The 14,720-nt window shown below is 37.9% G+C and overlaps 1 protein-coding gene across 1 annotated transcript in view; it reads left to right on the forward strand.

Annotated features, from left to right (window-relative positions):
* Positions 1–5,464: 5,464 nt before the first annotated feature.
* Positions 5,465–14,720, forward strand: part of LOC128639268 (pulmonary surfactant-associated protein C-like) — an 80,549-nt gene continuing 71,293 nt past the window's right edge. The window contains exons 1-2 of the mRNA XM_053691570.1: positions 5,465–5,617; positions 13,733–13,870. Of these exons, the coding sequence (XP_053547545.1) occupies positions 5,579–5,617; positions 13,733–13,870 (177 nt within the window). The 5' untranslated portion in view covers positions 5,465–5,578. The remainder of the gene's footprint in view (positions 5,618–13,732; positions 13,871–14,720) is intronic.

Below are 14,720 nucleotides of genomic sequence, written 5' to 3' on the forward strand. Positions count from 1 at the left end.
TAAACTCAGAAAAAAATACTCTCAAATTCTACCACGTTTAAGACTATTAAAAAGGGCAAAATTAGTAATAATGCCTTGGCTATTACAGAGTTACATTTCTTAATAACCCTTAGAAGAATTCAATGAGGTCCATAGATTTTACTATAATGTTAAAAAATACTAAATGGAATAATTAATTAATTAGTTAATTAAAGGGACACTGAACCCAATTTTTTTCTACCGTGATTCAGATAGAGCATGCAATTTTTTTTTTTTTTTTATATATATTTTTATTAAGGTTGAGTTCACAATACAGCATAAAATGTAATGCGTCAGAACAGAAAAAAAAAGAAAAACCACAAAGAGCAAAATACATAAATACAGCAAAGATATTCACAATATACGATCGTAATAAACCTGTTATTGTTTCTGTTGCATCTCTGAAATAAAAAGAAAAAACAAAAAGAACAAAAGTAGTCTCAACCTTATTTTTTTTTCTGTTTTCTATTTTCCCACCAGCTTCAAGGTATTCATAACGAAAAGAAATAAACCTAGTGACATAATATTTGTTCTATTCCGCAAAATAATCATGTAATTTAGACTTTCAAATGCCACATATACCCTAAATTACCTTGTTTTGTCATACTATGTCATATCTTGGAGACAAGTCATATTTATCACTTGCTCCCTGATTTTGCTCCCCCCTGTCCCTCCCCCCCCGCCAAAAAAAAAAAAAAAAAAAAAAAAAAAAAAGAAGAAGGGGGAATATCTCCCAATGAAATCTACCATATCCCCAATAGTACCAGTTCCGAATTTCTAAATGGGAAAATCATATAATCTATTTCCACTGCCGAAAAGCTCTTAATAAACAAGGACCATTTTGCGAAAAACTTTCTAATGTCCCCTTCGTCGTTCATATTGGTGTCGAGCTGTTCTAATATACATTGTTTTTTTAGACAGTTTTTGATCTCCGTAATCGTGGGTGTTGCAGTCGATTTCCATTTCTTAAAGATCAAATATCTGGCTGCAACCACTGTCATGTTAATTAGTTTATGTTGGGGATGTGATTTTTCTCTAACATTTCTCAGGAAAACACAATAACTCAGGGTTATTTCAAATGGAGGAATCTTTACTTTATTTTTTAACCAATATTCTACTTTTTTCCAGAATTGACCCATCTTAGGGCAGCTCCATATCATGTGGACCAAATCCGCTGCGGGTTGTGAACATTTTGGGCATTTGTTGAATTTATTGTTCCCACATTTTAAACCTTTCTCTGGGGTAAAATACGCCTTATATAGCAATTTAACTTGTGATTCCCTCCAGGTTGAGGATAGTGTGGATTGAGCTATTCTTGTAAAGGAGCCCTGTACCAGCTGGGCATCAACATTGCTCTCTGGTATTAAGTTGTTCCAATCAGCCGAGAGTCTCTCAAGATTTGATGTACCCCTAAGGGAGGCTAACATATAATAACATGGTGAGATGGAGCACTGACCATTTTTCACCATTTCCAACCACCCCTCCAATTTCCCCCACGTCCATCTTCCGTTTGCCTCCCTCCTGAGATCTGTTACAAAGTGTCTGGCTTGCAGGTAGGCAAAGAACTCTCTATTATGAATATCAAATTCCTGCCTGAGTGATTCATAGGTTTTAATCACTTGATTCTCTCTATCTATAAACTGAATAGCCCTATCCAATCCTACCGTATGCCATCTTTGGAATATGGCTGAGTCTAGGCCAACCGGAAATTTCGGGTTACCCCGAAATGGAACAAACTTAGATGCATTACCATCTATTGATAGAAGCTTGCCCAATTTCCACCAACTTTGTATAGGGTTGTAAATAGTTTTAAATGATTTCAGTTCCTGTGGTATTGATTTAGGTTTACAATGTATTAAGGCTACTGGAAGGAATGGGTAGCATATGTTGTTCTCCAGATCATTATTTGTTATATAATCTTTAGAAAAGATCCAATCTGCCACAATGCGTGCTGAGTAAGCTATATTATACAAACGTACATCCGGCAGTGCCAACCCCCCTTGATTTCTTGGTAGTTGTAATTTACAAAAAGCAATTCTTGGTTTTTTGCCCTGCCAGATGTATCTTCTCAATGCCACGTTCAGCTGCCGAATGTCTTTCCCTTTGAGAATTATTGGAACATTTTGGAGGATATATAACAGTTTTGGCAATAGTACCATTTTGAACAAGGCTATCCTACCCGTTATAGACAAGGGGAGACTTTGCCAACTTGTTAACCTCTGTTTAATATCCTGCAATATTGGGGGAATATTTAATTCATAAAGCTTGTCTATATTAGATGGAATTAGGACGCCTAGATATTTAAAGGCCTCTGACACTATCTTAAAGGGTATGTTTGATGGTGATTTCTTATTTTTTCTCAGCCATAGCAGTTCTGATTTTGAAGTATTGACTTTGTAGCCTGAAAAAGAACCAAATTGTTTAATAATCAATATTAACTTTGGCAGGTTGTCTTTAATATTTGCTATGTAGAGAAGAATGTCGTCTGCATATAATGCAATTTTAAGCTCCTTATTTCGTATTTTTATGCCTTCTAATTGGTGTCTTACCATCATAGCTAAGGGCTCTATAGAAATATCGAAAAGCAGGGGGGAAAGAGGACATCCCTGTCGGGTCCCCCTCTCCAGTATGATCTCTGGGGTAAGGGAGCCGTTAACCAGCAGTCTTGTAGATGGTTTGTTGTATAGATTTTTAATCAGTTGACAGAATTTACCTTCAAACCCAAATTTAAGTAAAGACTCTGTTATATGATCATAATGAACAGAGTCAAATGCTTTTTCCGCATCTATAGAAATGACTGCCTTGTCAGAGATGTCCTCCCCCCCCCTCCCCATCCACCTCTGTCTTATAATAGTCTACCGTCAATAGAGCTTCTCTTATCTTTGCTGATGAATTGCGTTTGTAAAGAAAACCTGCTTGATCTTTGTGTATAATTATAGGTAGGATAGATTGTAGTCTATTTGCTAAGATAGATGTTAAAATCTTATAGTCTATATTCAGTAGAGCTATAGGTCTGTATGACTCTTTCAAGGTGGGGTCTTTACCCTGTTTAGGTATTAATATTGTGTTTGATGCCGAGAAAGAGGGGGGGATTGGAAGCTGGTCTATGTATATTGCATTATATAAATTACAAAGATTTGGAACTATCAATGGCGAAAGAATTTTATAAAATTCATTTGGTAATGAGTCTGGGCCGGGTGCCTTGTCCAATGCAAGTTTATTAATGGCTTTCTCTATTTCCAGCTCCATAATAGGAGCGTTTAGGATCTCTAACTCATCCCTCCCTAAAGAAGGGGGTGTCAGCTGTCTCCAGAATTGAGCAGATTGGGTCTCGTCCGATTTTTTGGCTGAGTATAATTCCTGAAAATATATGAACAAGAGGTCTGCTATCTCCTCTGACCTAGTTATTGTTTTGCCTTCCTGTTGGAGTGACTCAATCAAGGTTGCTCCTTTTGATCCTTTCACTAAATTAGCCAGGAGCTTACCTGTTTTGTTTCCAAATCTGTAAAGTCTGGCTTGAAGTTTTAATTCTTTTTGCGAAGCCTGGTAGGATAAATACGTATCTCTCTCATTTTTGGCTTTTATATATTTAAGCCAGTTAATCCTTGTTTTATCTAAGAGATAATGGTTATAAGAGTTAATTAATGAGCTAGTCACTTCTTTCTCTCTACTTTTGATTTTTTTCTGGAGATTGGCTGTGTAGGATATTATTTCACCCCTTAGAACAGCCTTTGCTGCCTCCAAAAATATCATAGGATGCCTACTATACTCAACATTATGCTCCGCATATTCTTTAAATTTGAGATTGAGCCAATTTTTAAATTTTAAATCTTTTGATAGATACCTAGGAAAAAAAAAACGTACTTGCTTACATCTCTTATCAAGTTCCTGAAACTGAAGAACAATGGGGGCATGGTCCGATAGGGAGATAGGTAAGATCTCTGTCCTTATTTTCCGCTCAAGGAGCTTAGTATCTACTAAAAATAGGTCAATTCTGGAAAATGATTTATGGGCCCTAGATAGGCATGTAAAGTTTCTTATCTCTGGATTCTGCACTCTCCATATGTCTTTTGTTGCCAAGTTCTGTGTAATTTTTTTAAAAATCTTGGTTTCTAAATTATCTCTTTTATTTTTAAGTTGATTGGCGGCTGATCTTAGTCTGTCTAGCGGATATTGTGGGGCCATGTTGAAATCACCCCCGCATATCAAAAAGCCTTCCTGGAATAACATAATTTTGTTTAATAAGGAATCCCAAAAAGATGCGTCTATCACATTAGGTGCGTATAGGTTACATAATGTGTATATGGTTTTCGCCACCTTGATTTTTAACAGTATAAATCTCCCCTCTGGGTCTACCTGTGTATTGAGAATCTCTAAGCCACTGGTCATTATCTTTTTCCCGAGGAGTAGAGCATGCAATTTTAAGCAACTTTCTAATTTACTCCTATTATCAAATTATTTTCATTCTCTTGGTATCTTTATTTGAAATGCAAGAATGTAAGTTTAGATGCCATTTTTGGTGATCACACTATGTTGTTCTTGCTGATTTGTGGGTAAATTCACCTACCAATAAACAAGTGCTTTCCATGGTCTGAACCAAAAGTGCTGTCCAGAGTTCTAAACCAAAAAAAGCTTAGATGCCTTCTTTTTCAAACAAAGAAAGCAAGAGAACGAAGAAAAATTGATAATAGGAGTAAATTAGAAAGTTGTTTAAATTTGCATGCTCTATCTGAATCACGAAAGAAAAAAATTGGGTTCAGTGTCCCTTTAACTAACATAAATAAATAATCTTAAAGACAGTGAACAGCTTGTAATTAAAAGACATTTCTGTTGCGTTTCTGTAAAATAGATGTCAGCCAAGTCTAAACATTTTAAAATAAATTAACTTCCATTTTTGCTATAATTGTTTATCAATAACCAAACTCTATGCTACGGGAGGGGGGGGGGGATTAAATCTACCACCACTTGCTTTATTTGGAGGAACTAATCTGGGCTTGGATCTACAGACTACAAGGTTAGCCATAGTCATTAACAAACTGTTTTGCAGTTGTTTTCTGTTAACTCAATTGGGGAAAGATATGTAGCAGCGTTAGCCTTGATACAGCTGCAGGGTACATTTCCAGTTCTGAAAATTAGAAAATCAACACTTTTCATAGCTAAATTACATGAAAGGTGGCAAAATAAATCATAAAAGTATATTGCAAAGTTGTTTTATTTTGCATAACAAAACATTTTACATTATATTTTTATGGTGTTTACTATCCCTTTAAATAATTAAAGTACATTTATCAATAATTACAGAACATAGATTTTAAATAATTTTAAAGGGGTATAGTTATTATTCATTGTGCATTGATTTTATGAGTGTATAGTGATTATACAACATGAAGTAAAAAATAAACGTGACGAAAAGCATTATAATACCTGCTCAAAAGTCACATTTTTGTTTGAAGGTCATTTTTACTTAAATTCCTTCTGCAGGAGACACCCTTTGCATTGTTTTGCTCATAAATGCTCCTAGTGATTTGCTGAGCAGTCATCTCAAAGAAGGACGTGCATAATGGAGAAGCCAAATTCTACATCTGTGGACCTACCACCAGTAAGCTCAGAATATATCTTGTTTGTATTAATTGTATAATTAATTTGTTAATATGACATCTCATAGCACATTTTCTAGTTAAAATAGCAGTGAAAAACCATTAAGCTGGGTACTTACTGATATTACAATTCTTAATATATAAATAAAAAGTTATTTATCTTACTGATCATCTGTGTATATCCTTGTTATACAAGGTAATAAAGTCTTAAAGAATGTCACAATTCATATTTTGCTTTTAATCATGCAGTCACATTGCTTCCTCTACAAATAAACAGTGTCACCAAGAAAAAGGAAGTATATTCAAAATGAATTCATTAATGCCTAAATACAGATACAATGTCAAGTTACATTGTCCTAATTATGTCTTATGATTAGGATTCATTAGCGCTAACATTTTTATGTATTCTGCATGTACCCATCAGAATTAAATAACGGGGTTTGATTAAAATAATTTTGTATTACTAATAAACATTGCTGCCCATTAAACACTGCTTGGAGTAGCCACACAACCTGAAGAAGGATTTGGTCAAGAAGGAAAAGGATAGATGTGAAAAGCACTATTTGAAACTATCTAATTCTCTTAAAAAAATTGGTATCAGTGATTTGTGACTTGTACCTGTGTAATGTCAGAGATGTTTCTAAACCAGGGAACATCTCTGTTTTGTTCTTTAGAAGAATTTTCACATGAAAAGTCAGAGTGTTTTGTGGTTGCCCATTGACTCTGTTCCATTGAAGTGTTGTCTTGCTGAGGATAAATTTATATGATACAGTAGTCCTGTGGCAACCTATTCAAATGTCATGTTTTATCAGTTGTAGTCACTATAGGGAAGCTGAAGCTTGGCCACTAAATTCCATAGCACTGTAACAAATCACTGCGTTACATTTGTAACGTGATTTTTCAATTAAAGATTCCAAGAGAACGAAGAAAAATTGATAATAGGAGTAAAATAGAAAGTTGCTTAAAATTGCATGCTCTGTCTGAGTCATGAAAGAAAAAAATTGGGTTTCATATCCCTTTAAAGTCACTTCTATTCACTCACATGTCCCTTTAAATGCTTAGTGGCAGCTCACATATGCTATAGTTATTTGTACACTAATTAGTTTATATATTACTTAATTAGAGGGTGAGTAAGCAGTGCAACCACAAATCAAAGCTGCGCCCCTTCAACAGCACAACAAAAGTATAGCTTTCCATCTGTTGATATTGCCTATTTGTATAAAAGGACAGAAAAGTTAAAAAGATATTGTTTCCAAAAATTTCCTTTCATCCATATTAAAGGGACACTAAACCCAAATATTTCCTTTCATGATTCAGCTAGAGCAGCAATTTTAAGCAACTTTTTAATTTACTCCTAATATCAATGTTTCTTCGTTCTCTTGCTATCTTTATTTGAAAAAGCAGAAATGTAAGGTTAGGAGCCGCCCATTTTTGGTTCAGGACCTGGTTAGCGCTTGCTGATTGGTGGCTACCATTATTTTAACATAGCCTTAATAAAAGTTATATTTTAATTTCCTATTTCAACTTGTTCAACCATTAGCCACAGGGAATTTGAGTGCTTCAAGTTGTACATTTTTCTCAGTCTTGCACTGTTTTTGTAAATATTTATTAACAATGTTGATCACATACATAACAAATATATAAATGTTCTATTGAAGTTTCTAATTTTAAAATAAATATCCTCCATGTTGGCTGCACCTTTTCATCCAAACCAGTCGTGCCAGCCTTTCAGAGGCAAGATTTTTAATTGTAAGAAATCTATAGAATGTACAGAAAGCATTTTTATTTTTAGTCAGCACACATTCTTTGCTCTGTAAACATGCTTTGAATATACGCCCCACTCCCCACTGTGATGCGGGCCAATCTTTGTTCAGGCAGTGATCCCTATTGTTTCCTATTAAAGGCCCATTGTCACTCGTCTGCACACAGAGGGGCAGCCCACTTTCTATAAAATATATTGCTGGACACACGGATGGCAAGACTGACAGACAAGAAAGGCATTTTTGTATGGGTCTGATGATCCTTTAACATCGGGCCCAAGGGGAGGAAGAGGGAGAGGAACAAAGTAGTTCGTAGAAAAGCAGATACGAGTATTAAACCAGTCCTCCTTGGGGAAGAGTGAAGCAAGCACCAATTCACATGTGATTTACAGCAAAAGATAGCACAATAAATAGTGAATGTGCACTGTAATAATGTGATACGTTCAATTTCATGTTTTTAATACTTGAGTTTAATGGCCCTTTAAAGGGGGTATGGAAGTCAAAAGGAGTTCCATGATTCAGCTACAACAAATCATTTAAAAAATAAATTGCAATTTAATTCTATTGTGAAATATACTAATTTATCTTGGTATCCTTGTTGAAACTTTAAGTGAGGGTAAACTTGGCATATTCTCAAATCAGCTCCGGAAACTAAGCAATATTTTACAGGGACTTAATTTGATCACTTCTAATAAATATGAGTTGTAACTTACTTTTTTATTTGAATACCCTGCGCTCCCGCCACCTGTTACGGTACCAACAGGATACCAAGGGTTAATACCAGATGAACAATGTCCTGCATACAGAATCAGCACTTCACAACCTTGATCAGTTACCCTGCAAACATGAGACCAAGCTCCACATTTCAGGTTTAAAACAGAATGACTCCTTTATTTGAAGGCAGCACACAGATTTATACACCCTGGCTTCAGGTTACAGAGGGCATTGGTTTAACAGTAAAGCAAACATATGAACAATGCATCAAACCTCTAACAATTGTCTATTCACAGGTAAAACAGATTAACATATTAAGTACTCAGACAATCTGATGTTGGGCAGTCTAGTTAACATAATCACACAAGGACACAATCAGTTTACCCAGACAGACTCCTGACACACAATCAGATCTTAAACATACATAGAATACATCTTATTACAGAATATAGGAACAGTTCTTATTAGCTATAAAGTCTTTTATGCCCACTTGGTTTATAGAGTCACAATTGCTCCCAAAAGGTGCACTCACACCCTGTACCCATCCTGTATTTATGGATACAGGTTGACATAGACATAAGACACAGTTATGGAAGTACATGGGGTGTCCAGCATATAAAATTCCATATTTCCATGCAGTCTCTGGGTATCCTTAAGCCCATGTACCTCCAGCCCAAAGAATGTTCCATAACAGGCCCTCCAATGTACAGTGGCGAGATTGGTTTCGTCACATCTCTCCCCTTTTCCAAACAGACTAACAGGGTATCTGACCTCCTGCCGGTCAGTGCCCTGGTTAGTCCAGCAACCCACCCATAAAACACAATTAGTAGTACAGCCCACCCACAATAAATGGTTACTACACCTGAGTACGGGGAAAACTTGTCCATGTCCAGGTGCCTCACCACAGCTGTGTGGGGGACTGGTACGCTGAATTGGTGGGTTGCGAGGTGGGCAGAGACCAGCTGTACTCTGCCCGGGTGCCAGCACTACCTTGGAAGTAGCCTGGTGGGAGCCTGGTTGCTGGAGGGGGAGACCGACTGTCTCCCCTTTGGATACATAGCTGTGCTGCTGGAGGGGGAGACCGATCATCTCCCCTTTGGCTAAACAGCCCTGTTGCTGGGGGACAGGAACAGCTGTCCCTACCCCCTGTGCTGTAAGGGCAGAGACCACGGTCCCATCTGCACAGTTGTGGGGCTTACTGTCTCCCCCTGATGCGTTAAGCTGCCGCTGGGGAATGGAGTCTGGGCTCCCAATTCCCTGTATATCACTCTGCTGCTGGGGGACAGGACCAACTGTCTCTGCCCCCTGTAACTCAGCCTGCCGCTGGGGAATGGAGTCTGGGCTCCCAATTCCCTGCAGGACCGGTGGAGAGACCTCGGTCCCATATCCCCCGGCCACCTGGGGTCCTTCCCAGCAAATCTCCACAACATCCTCCCAGCTGAATGGGTCTGGATCTGGGTCTCCCACCTTGCTGTCCTGCTGAGCCCTCCCAATGTAGTGGAAGAGATCTCTGTAGTCCTGCTCCAGTTCCCACTCCAGGGCTGCTAAGTGAGCCAGGTCTGGCTCTACTTCATGGGGGTCAGCCCAGTCATGCCTAGCCTCCCTCTCATAGAAAATGTCCTGAAGTCTGGTCTGCACAGGGCTCCCAAAGTCAGGCTCTGCAAAGGACTCCCATAACAAGCCAGGACCATCAAACTCCTCTCCCTCTGGTTTGTCATGCTCAGCTGTCCAGGGTATATACTGTGCCATATACCACCAGAGCGCCTGGTAGGCATCCTCCAGCCATAGCTCCTGCCATACCCGGTGCTCTAGTGCCTTCACCCATTCCTCCAGGGGCTGCTCTCCCAGGAAGGGCATCCGCAGGGCCACTTGCTTCTGCAACCGCTGCTCTTCACTGGGGAGACTCTTACCCTGCTGGTATTGTACATTATCCAGGGCCTGGTACCAGATGCCTTTCCTTAATGCATCCCGGCCATCCAGGTCCTCCTCCTCATATAACACCGCTGGTTCCATTCTGTTGCTTTTAGGGTCGCTGTACTGGGACATGCGTTGCCCCCAACTTGTAAATCCACGGAATGGTGTCTCCTGTAGCTGTCCTTCTGGCTGTAGGATCAATCCCGTCGCTTGCCACCAATGTTACGGTACCAACAGGATACCAAGGGTTAATACCAGGGAACAATGTCCTGCATACAGAATCAGCACTTCACAACCTTGATCAGTTTCCCTGCAAACATGAGACCAAGCTCCACATTTCAGGTTTAAAACAGAATGACTACTTTATTTGAAGGCAGCACACAGATTTATACACCCTGGCTTCAGGTTACAAAGGGCATTGGTTTAACAGTAAAGCAAACATATGAACAATGCATCAAACCTCTAACAATTGTCTATTCACAGGTAAAACAGATTAACATATTAAGTACTCAGACAATCTGATGTTGGGCAGTCTAGTTAACATAATCACACAAGGACACAATCAGTTTACCCAGACAGACTCCTGACACACAATCAGATCTTAAACATACATAGAATACATCTTATTACAGAATATAGGAACAGTTCTTATTAGCTATAAAGTCTTTTATGCCCACTTGGTTTATAGAGTCACAATTGCTCCCAAAAGGTGCACTCACACCCTGTACCCATCCTGTATTTATGGATACAGGGTGACATAGACATAAGACACAGTTATGGAAGTACATGGGGTGTCCAGCATATAAAATTCCATATTTCCATGCAGTCTCTGGGTATCCTTAAGCCCATGTACCTCCAGCCCAAAGAATGTTCCATAACAGGCCCTCCAATGTACAGTGGCGAGATTGGTTTCGTCACACCACCCATATCAAAACTCATATTTTTAGTGATCTATAGGTGTGACCTGTTCTCCAATCGACTCTCTAGCTACAAAAAAGTGTCCTACGGCTAGAGCACCGATTGGAGAAGAGTTAAAACGGTTAGCTCACTAAAAAAGGAGTTTTGAAATTATCTTCATTAAAAGTGATTGATTAAAGTCCATCTAAAATATCGCTTAGACTCTGAGTCTGATTTTAAAGCATTTCAAGTTCACCATCACTTTAACTCCCTTACCATGACAGAATAGCTATGTAGGGAGCATTATATGGAAGTGTTGTGGGTAACAATGTATAACGTGGGTTTCATGGGATACCAAGAGAGAGATTTGATAACGGATGTAATACGGGTTTTTCACCACATGCTCTATCTGAATCATGAAACTTCCAATGGACATGAAACCCAACATTTTTCTTTTATGATTTAGATAAAGCATGTAATTTTTAAATGACCTCTTTAATGAAATTGTCTTTATTCTCTTGGTATACTTTGTTGAAGGAGCAGCAATGCAGTACTGGGAGCTAGGTGAACCTATCAGGTGAGACAATGACAAGAGGCACATATGTACAGCCACCAATCAGCAGATGGCTCCCTGTAGTGCATTGCTGCAACTGAGCCTACCTTGGTTTGCTTTTCAACAAAGGATACCAAGGGTACGAACCTAGGGTGAGATTACATATGCGGTGCAAGCTTCAGCTGAAAGCCGCGTCGCCCGTAAATTCACCTTGCACATCAGGGGAATCACATAAACCGCGCCGGCAGTTCATAAACTGGCGATGTCTAGAAATGTGAGTAAATACACATTTCTGGAGTCTCCAGTGACTTACGGCAGTTTAGAACTTGCCGGCGCATAAGAAAAAAAAAAGTTAAATCTCTTGTAACAGTCTAACCCGCCTCCCAAAAATAAACCCGACACGTCAAAACCCCTATAGCCGCTATTTCCCCACATCACAACTAATAATAAAAGTAATAACCCCTAAACCGCCAACCCCCCACATCGCAATCTACTTATAAAGTGATTAACCCCTAAACCACCACCCCCGACAACTTATTAACCCCTAAACCACTCCGCCCACAATGCAATAAACCTAATTAACCTATTAACCCCTAAACTGCCAAACCCCCCCACAATGCAATTTAATCACTAAGCCCCCTAATCTAACACCCCCTAAATTAACCCCAATTAAATAAAATAATAAAATACTAAGTTACAATTAAAATAAAAAACTAACATTAAATTAAATAAATCTAAAATTACAAAAATAAAAAAGTCTAAAATTACAGAAAAACATTTATTTCAGTAGCTCTCATCCTATTGGCTGATTTAAAAATGTCAGCCAATAGGAATGCAAGGTACCCAAAATATAAAACGGGTACCTTGCATTCAATCCTCAGCGTGCATCGACGATCGTATGTATGGCTCTGCGGTCGCCGGTCCTGTTTTTCCGCGGTCACCTCCGCTCCACGTCGCCTTGGTCCTGGATGAAGATAGAAGAGGTCCCCGCGCTGGAAGAAGATATCGCCGCCTGGAAGAAGATCATCACCACCTGGAAGAAGACCTTCTCCGCCGGACTTCAGGAACAGTGAGTACCTATTTGGGGGTTATACTTAAGCTTTTTTTATTTTTTGAGGTGGCTTTTTTTTTTAGATTAAGGATTTTTTGGGCTACAAAAGAGCTGATTGCCATTTTAAGGGCAATGCTCATACAAATGCCCCTTTAGGGGAAATGGGTACTTTAGTTTTTTTAGTGTTCGTTTTTTTATTTTGGGGTGTGTGGTGGGTGGGGGTTTTACTGTTAGTCGGGAATTAGTATTTTTTTAATGTAAAAGAGCTTTTTAACTTAGGGCAATGCCCTACAAAAGAACCTTTTAAGGGCTATTGGTAGATTAGTTTAGATTGGGGGTGTTTTTATTTTGGGGGGGCTTTTTTATTTTCATTGGGGTATTAGATTAGGTTTAATTTTTTATTTTTTATAATTTGGTTTATTTCTGTAATTTTATATTTATTTAATTTAATATTAGGTTTTTTATTTTAATTGTAGCCTAGTATTTTTTATTTTATGTAACTGGGGTTAATTTAGGGGGTGTTAGGTTAGGGGGCTTAGTAAATAAATTAGTTATTTGTGTTGTGGGGGGTTGGTGGTTTAGAAGTTAATAGGTTAATTAGATATTTTGCGACATGGGGGTTGGCGGATTAGGGGTTAATATATTTTATTTAGTTATTGCGGTGGGGGGATGACAGTTGACAGGTAGATATTGCGCATGCTTTAGGTGTTAGTTAGAACTTCCAGGGAGTTATGGTACTAATATATATAGCGCAAGGATTGCTGCACCTGCCTATGTGTGGCGAGGTGAAAATGGAGTAAAATGTCTCCTTTTTCGCTGTCAAAGTCCTTGCGCTGAATATGTGATACCGATTTGCAACGCAGTTCTATGTTAGTTTATGGGAGTAAAATTAGTGGGCGACCTGTGATATATACACGCCACATTTATATGCGGTGCCGTATATGTGATTCCAATACCCGACTAAAAACTGGTGACGCTGCATATGTAATCTCGCCCCTTATGTGATAATTTAAGTAATTTGGCAAGTTGTTTACAATTGCCTACTCTATCTAAGTCATGAACATTTAACGTTGACTTTACTGTCCCTTTAATCTTGACATTTATTTATTTATTCTTTGTTAAATTTTGAATATTATTAGTTCCCTTTACTAGTAAAATGCTGTAAGCTATATTTTTTATATTCCGGCTCTGCACTTCTGTATACTAAATTTTGCTTTTCATTTTTTAGGTATACAGTTCCCCTCCTAAAAGTAATACGTTGGATAAGAAATGGATATTGGGTGCTGTGTTTCTGGTGGTCATGACGATTGTCATAGCAGCAGCATCCTTAATTGGAACTCATTTAAATAATCAGTATAGTTTAAAGGTAAATCTTCTGCACTTTAACATAGACACTTTACTAAAACAGAAACACATCAAATTCACCATTAGCAAAATATGCAACTATAGTGTTGCAGGGGCATCTATACTATAATCACTGTGGACTAAACTTATTAATGCTTTTTGAGTCAATGAGAACAGAGAGGTCTTGTAAAATCTATATATTTAACTATATATACAATTGTTCCATATATAGTACTTAATAAAGCACACATTTTATTCACTATAAACTTTGGATAGCAGGAAGTACTGACTATAGAAAAACTATGTAATCATGAAGCAGAATGTGAAATCTTCTAGTGGGGATGGGAGAGAAAGGTACTAGAATGTTCATTTACAATTGCTCTCTTTAAGTATAGCGCTTGTGTATATAGAGATAAAATCAGGAGGCCTTTGTGTATAGAGAGATATATAAGATACATATGTTTGCTCTCCCTGCAAGCTCAGTCCATGTAAATGGGTTGATGTTTCAGCAAGCAGAAAGAGGTATCTCATATATAGAAAGATAAAACTAAAAGAGCAATTTCCCATACAGTTAGTATAACAAGTCACTGGGGAAAACATTATCATTATGTGCTACAGGAAACGTCTCATTTTATAGTGAGATCTAGGTTCAGTCTCTTTCCTTACTGAATTAAATAATAATTGTCACAGAGAGAGTGACAGCTAGATCAGAAATCATAGTAAGCTTTAGTAAATCTAGGGTACTGTCTGTTAATTAAATTAAATGTCTGAATAGAGTTTGTCTATTAAAATATATATAACATTATTTATTAAATATCTAAAGCAATTCCTTTCTGTGTATATTCTTATAAATGCATCTTATTAAATTCTCC

The sequence above is a fragment of the Bombina bombina genome, chromosome 8, assembly GCF_027579735.1.
Source record: "Bombina bombina isolate aBomBom1 chromosome 8, aBomBom1.pri, whole genome shotgun sequence".
Classification (NCBI taxonomy): Eukaryota; Metazoa; Chordata; class Amphibia; order Anura; family Bombinatoridae; genus Bombina; species Bombina bombina.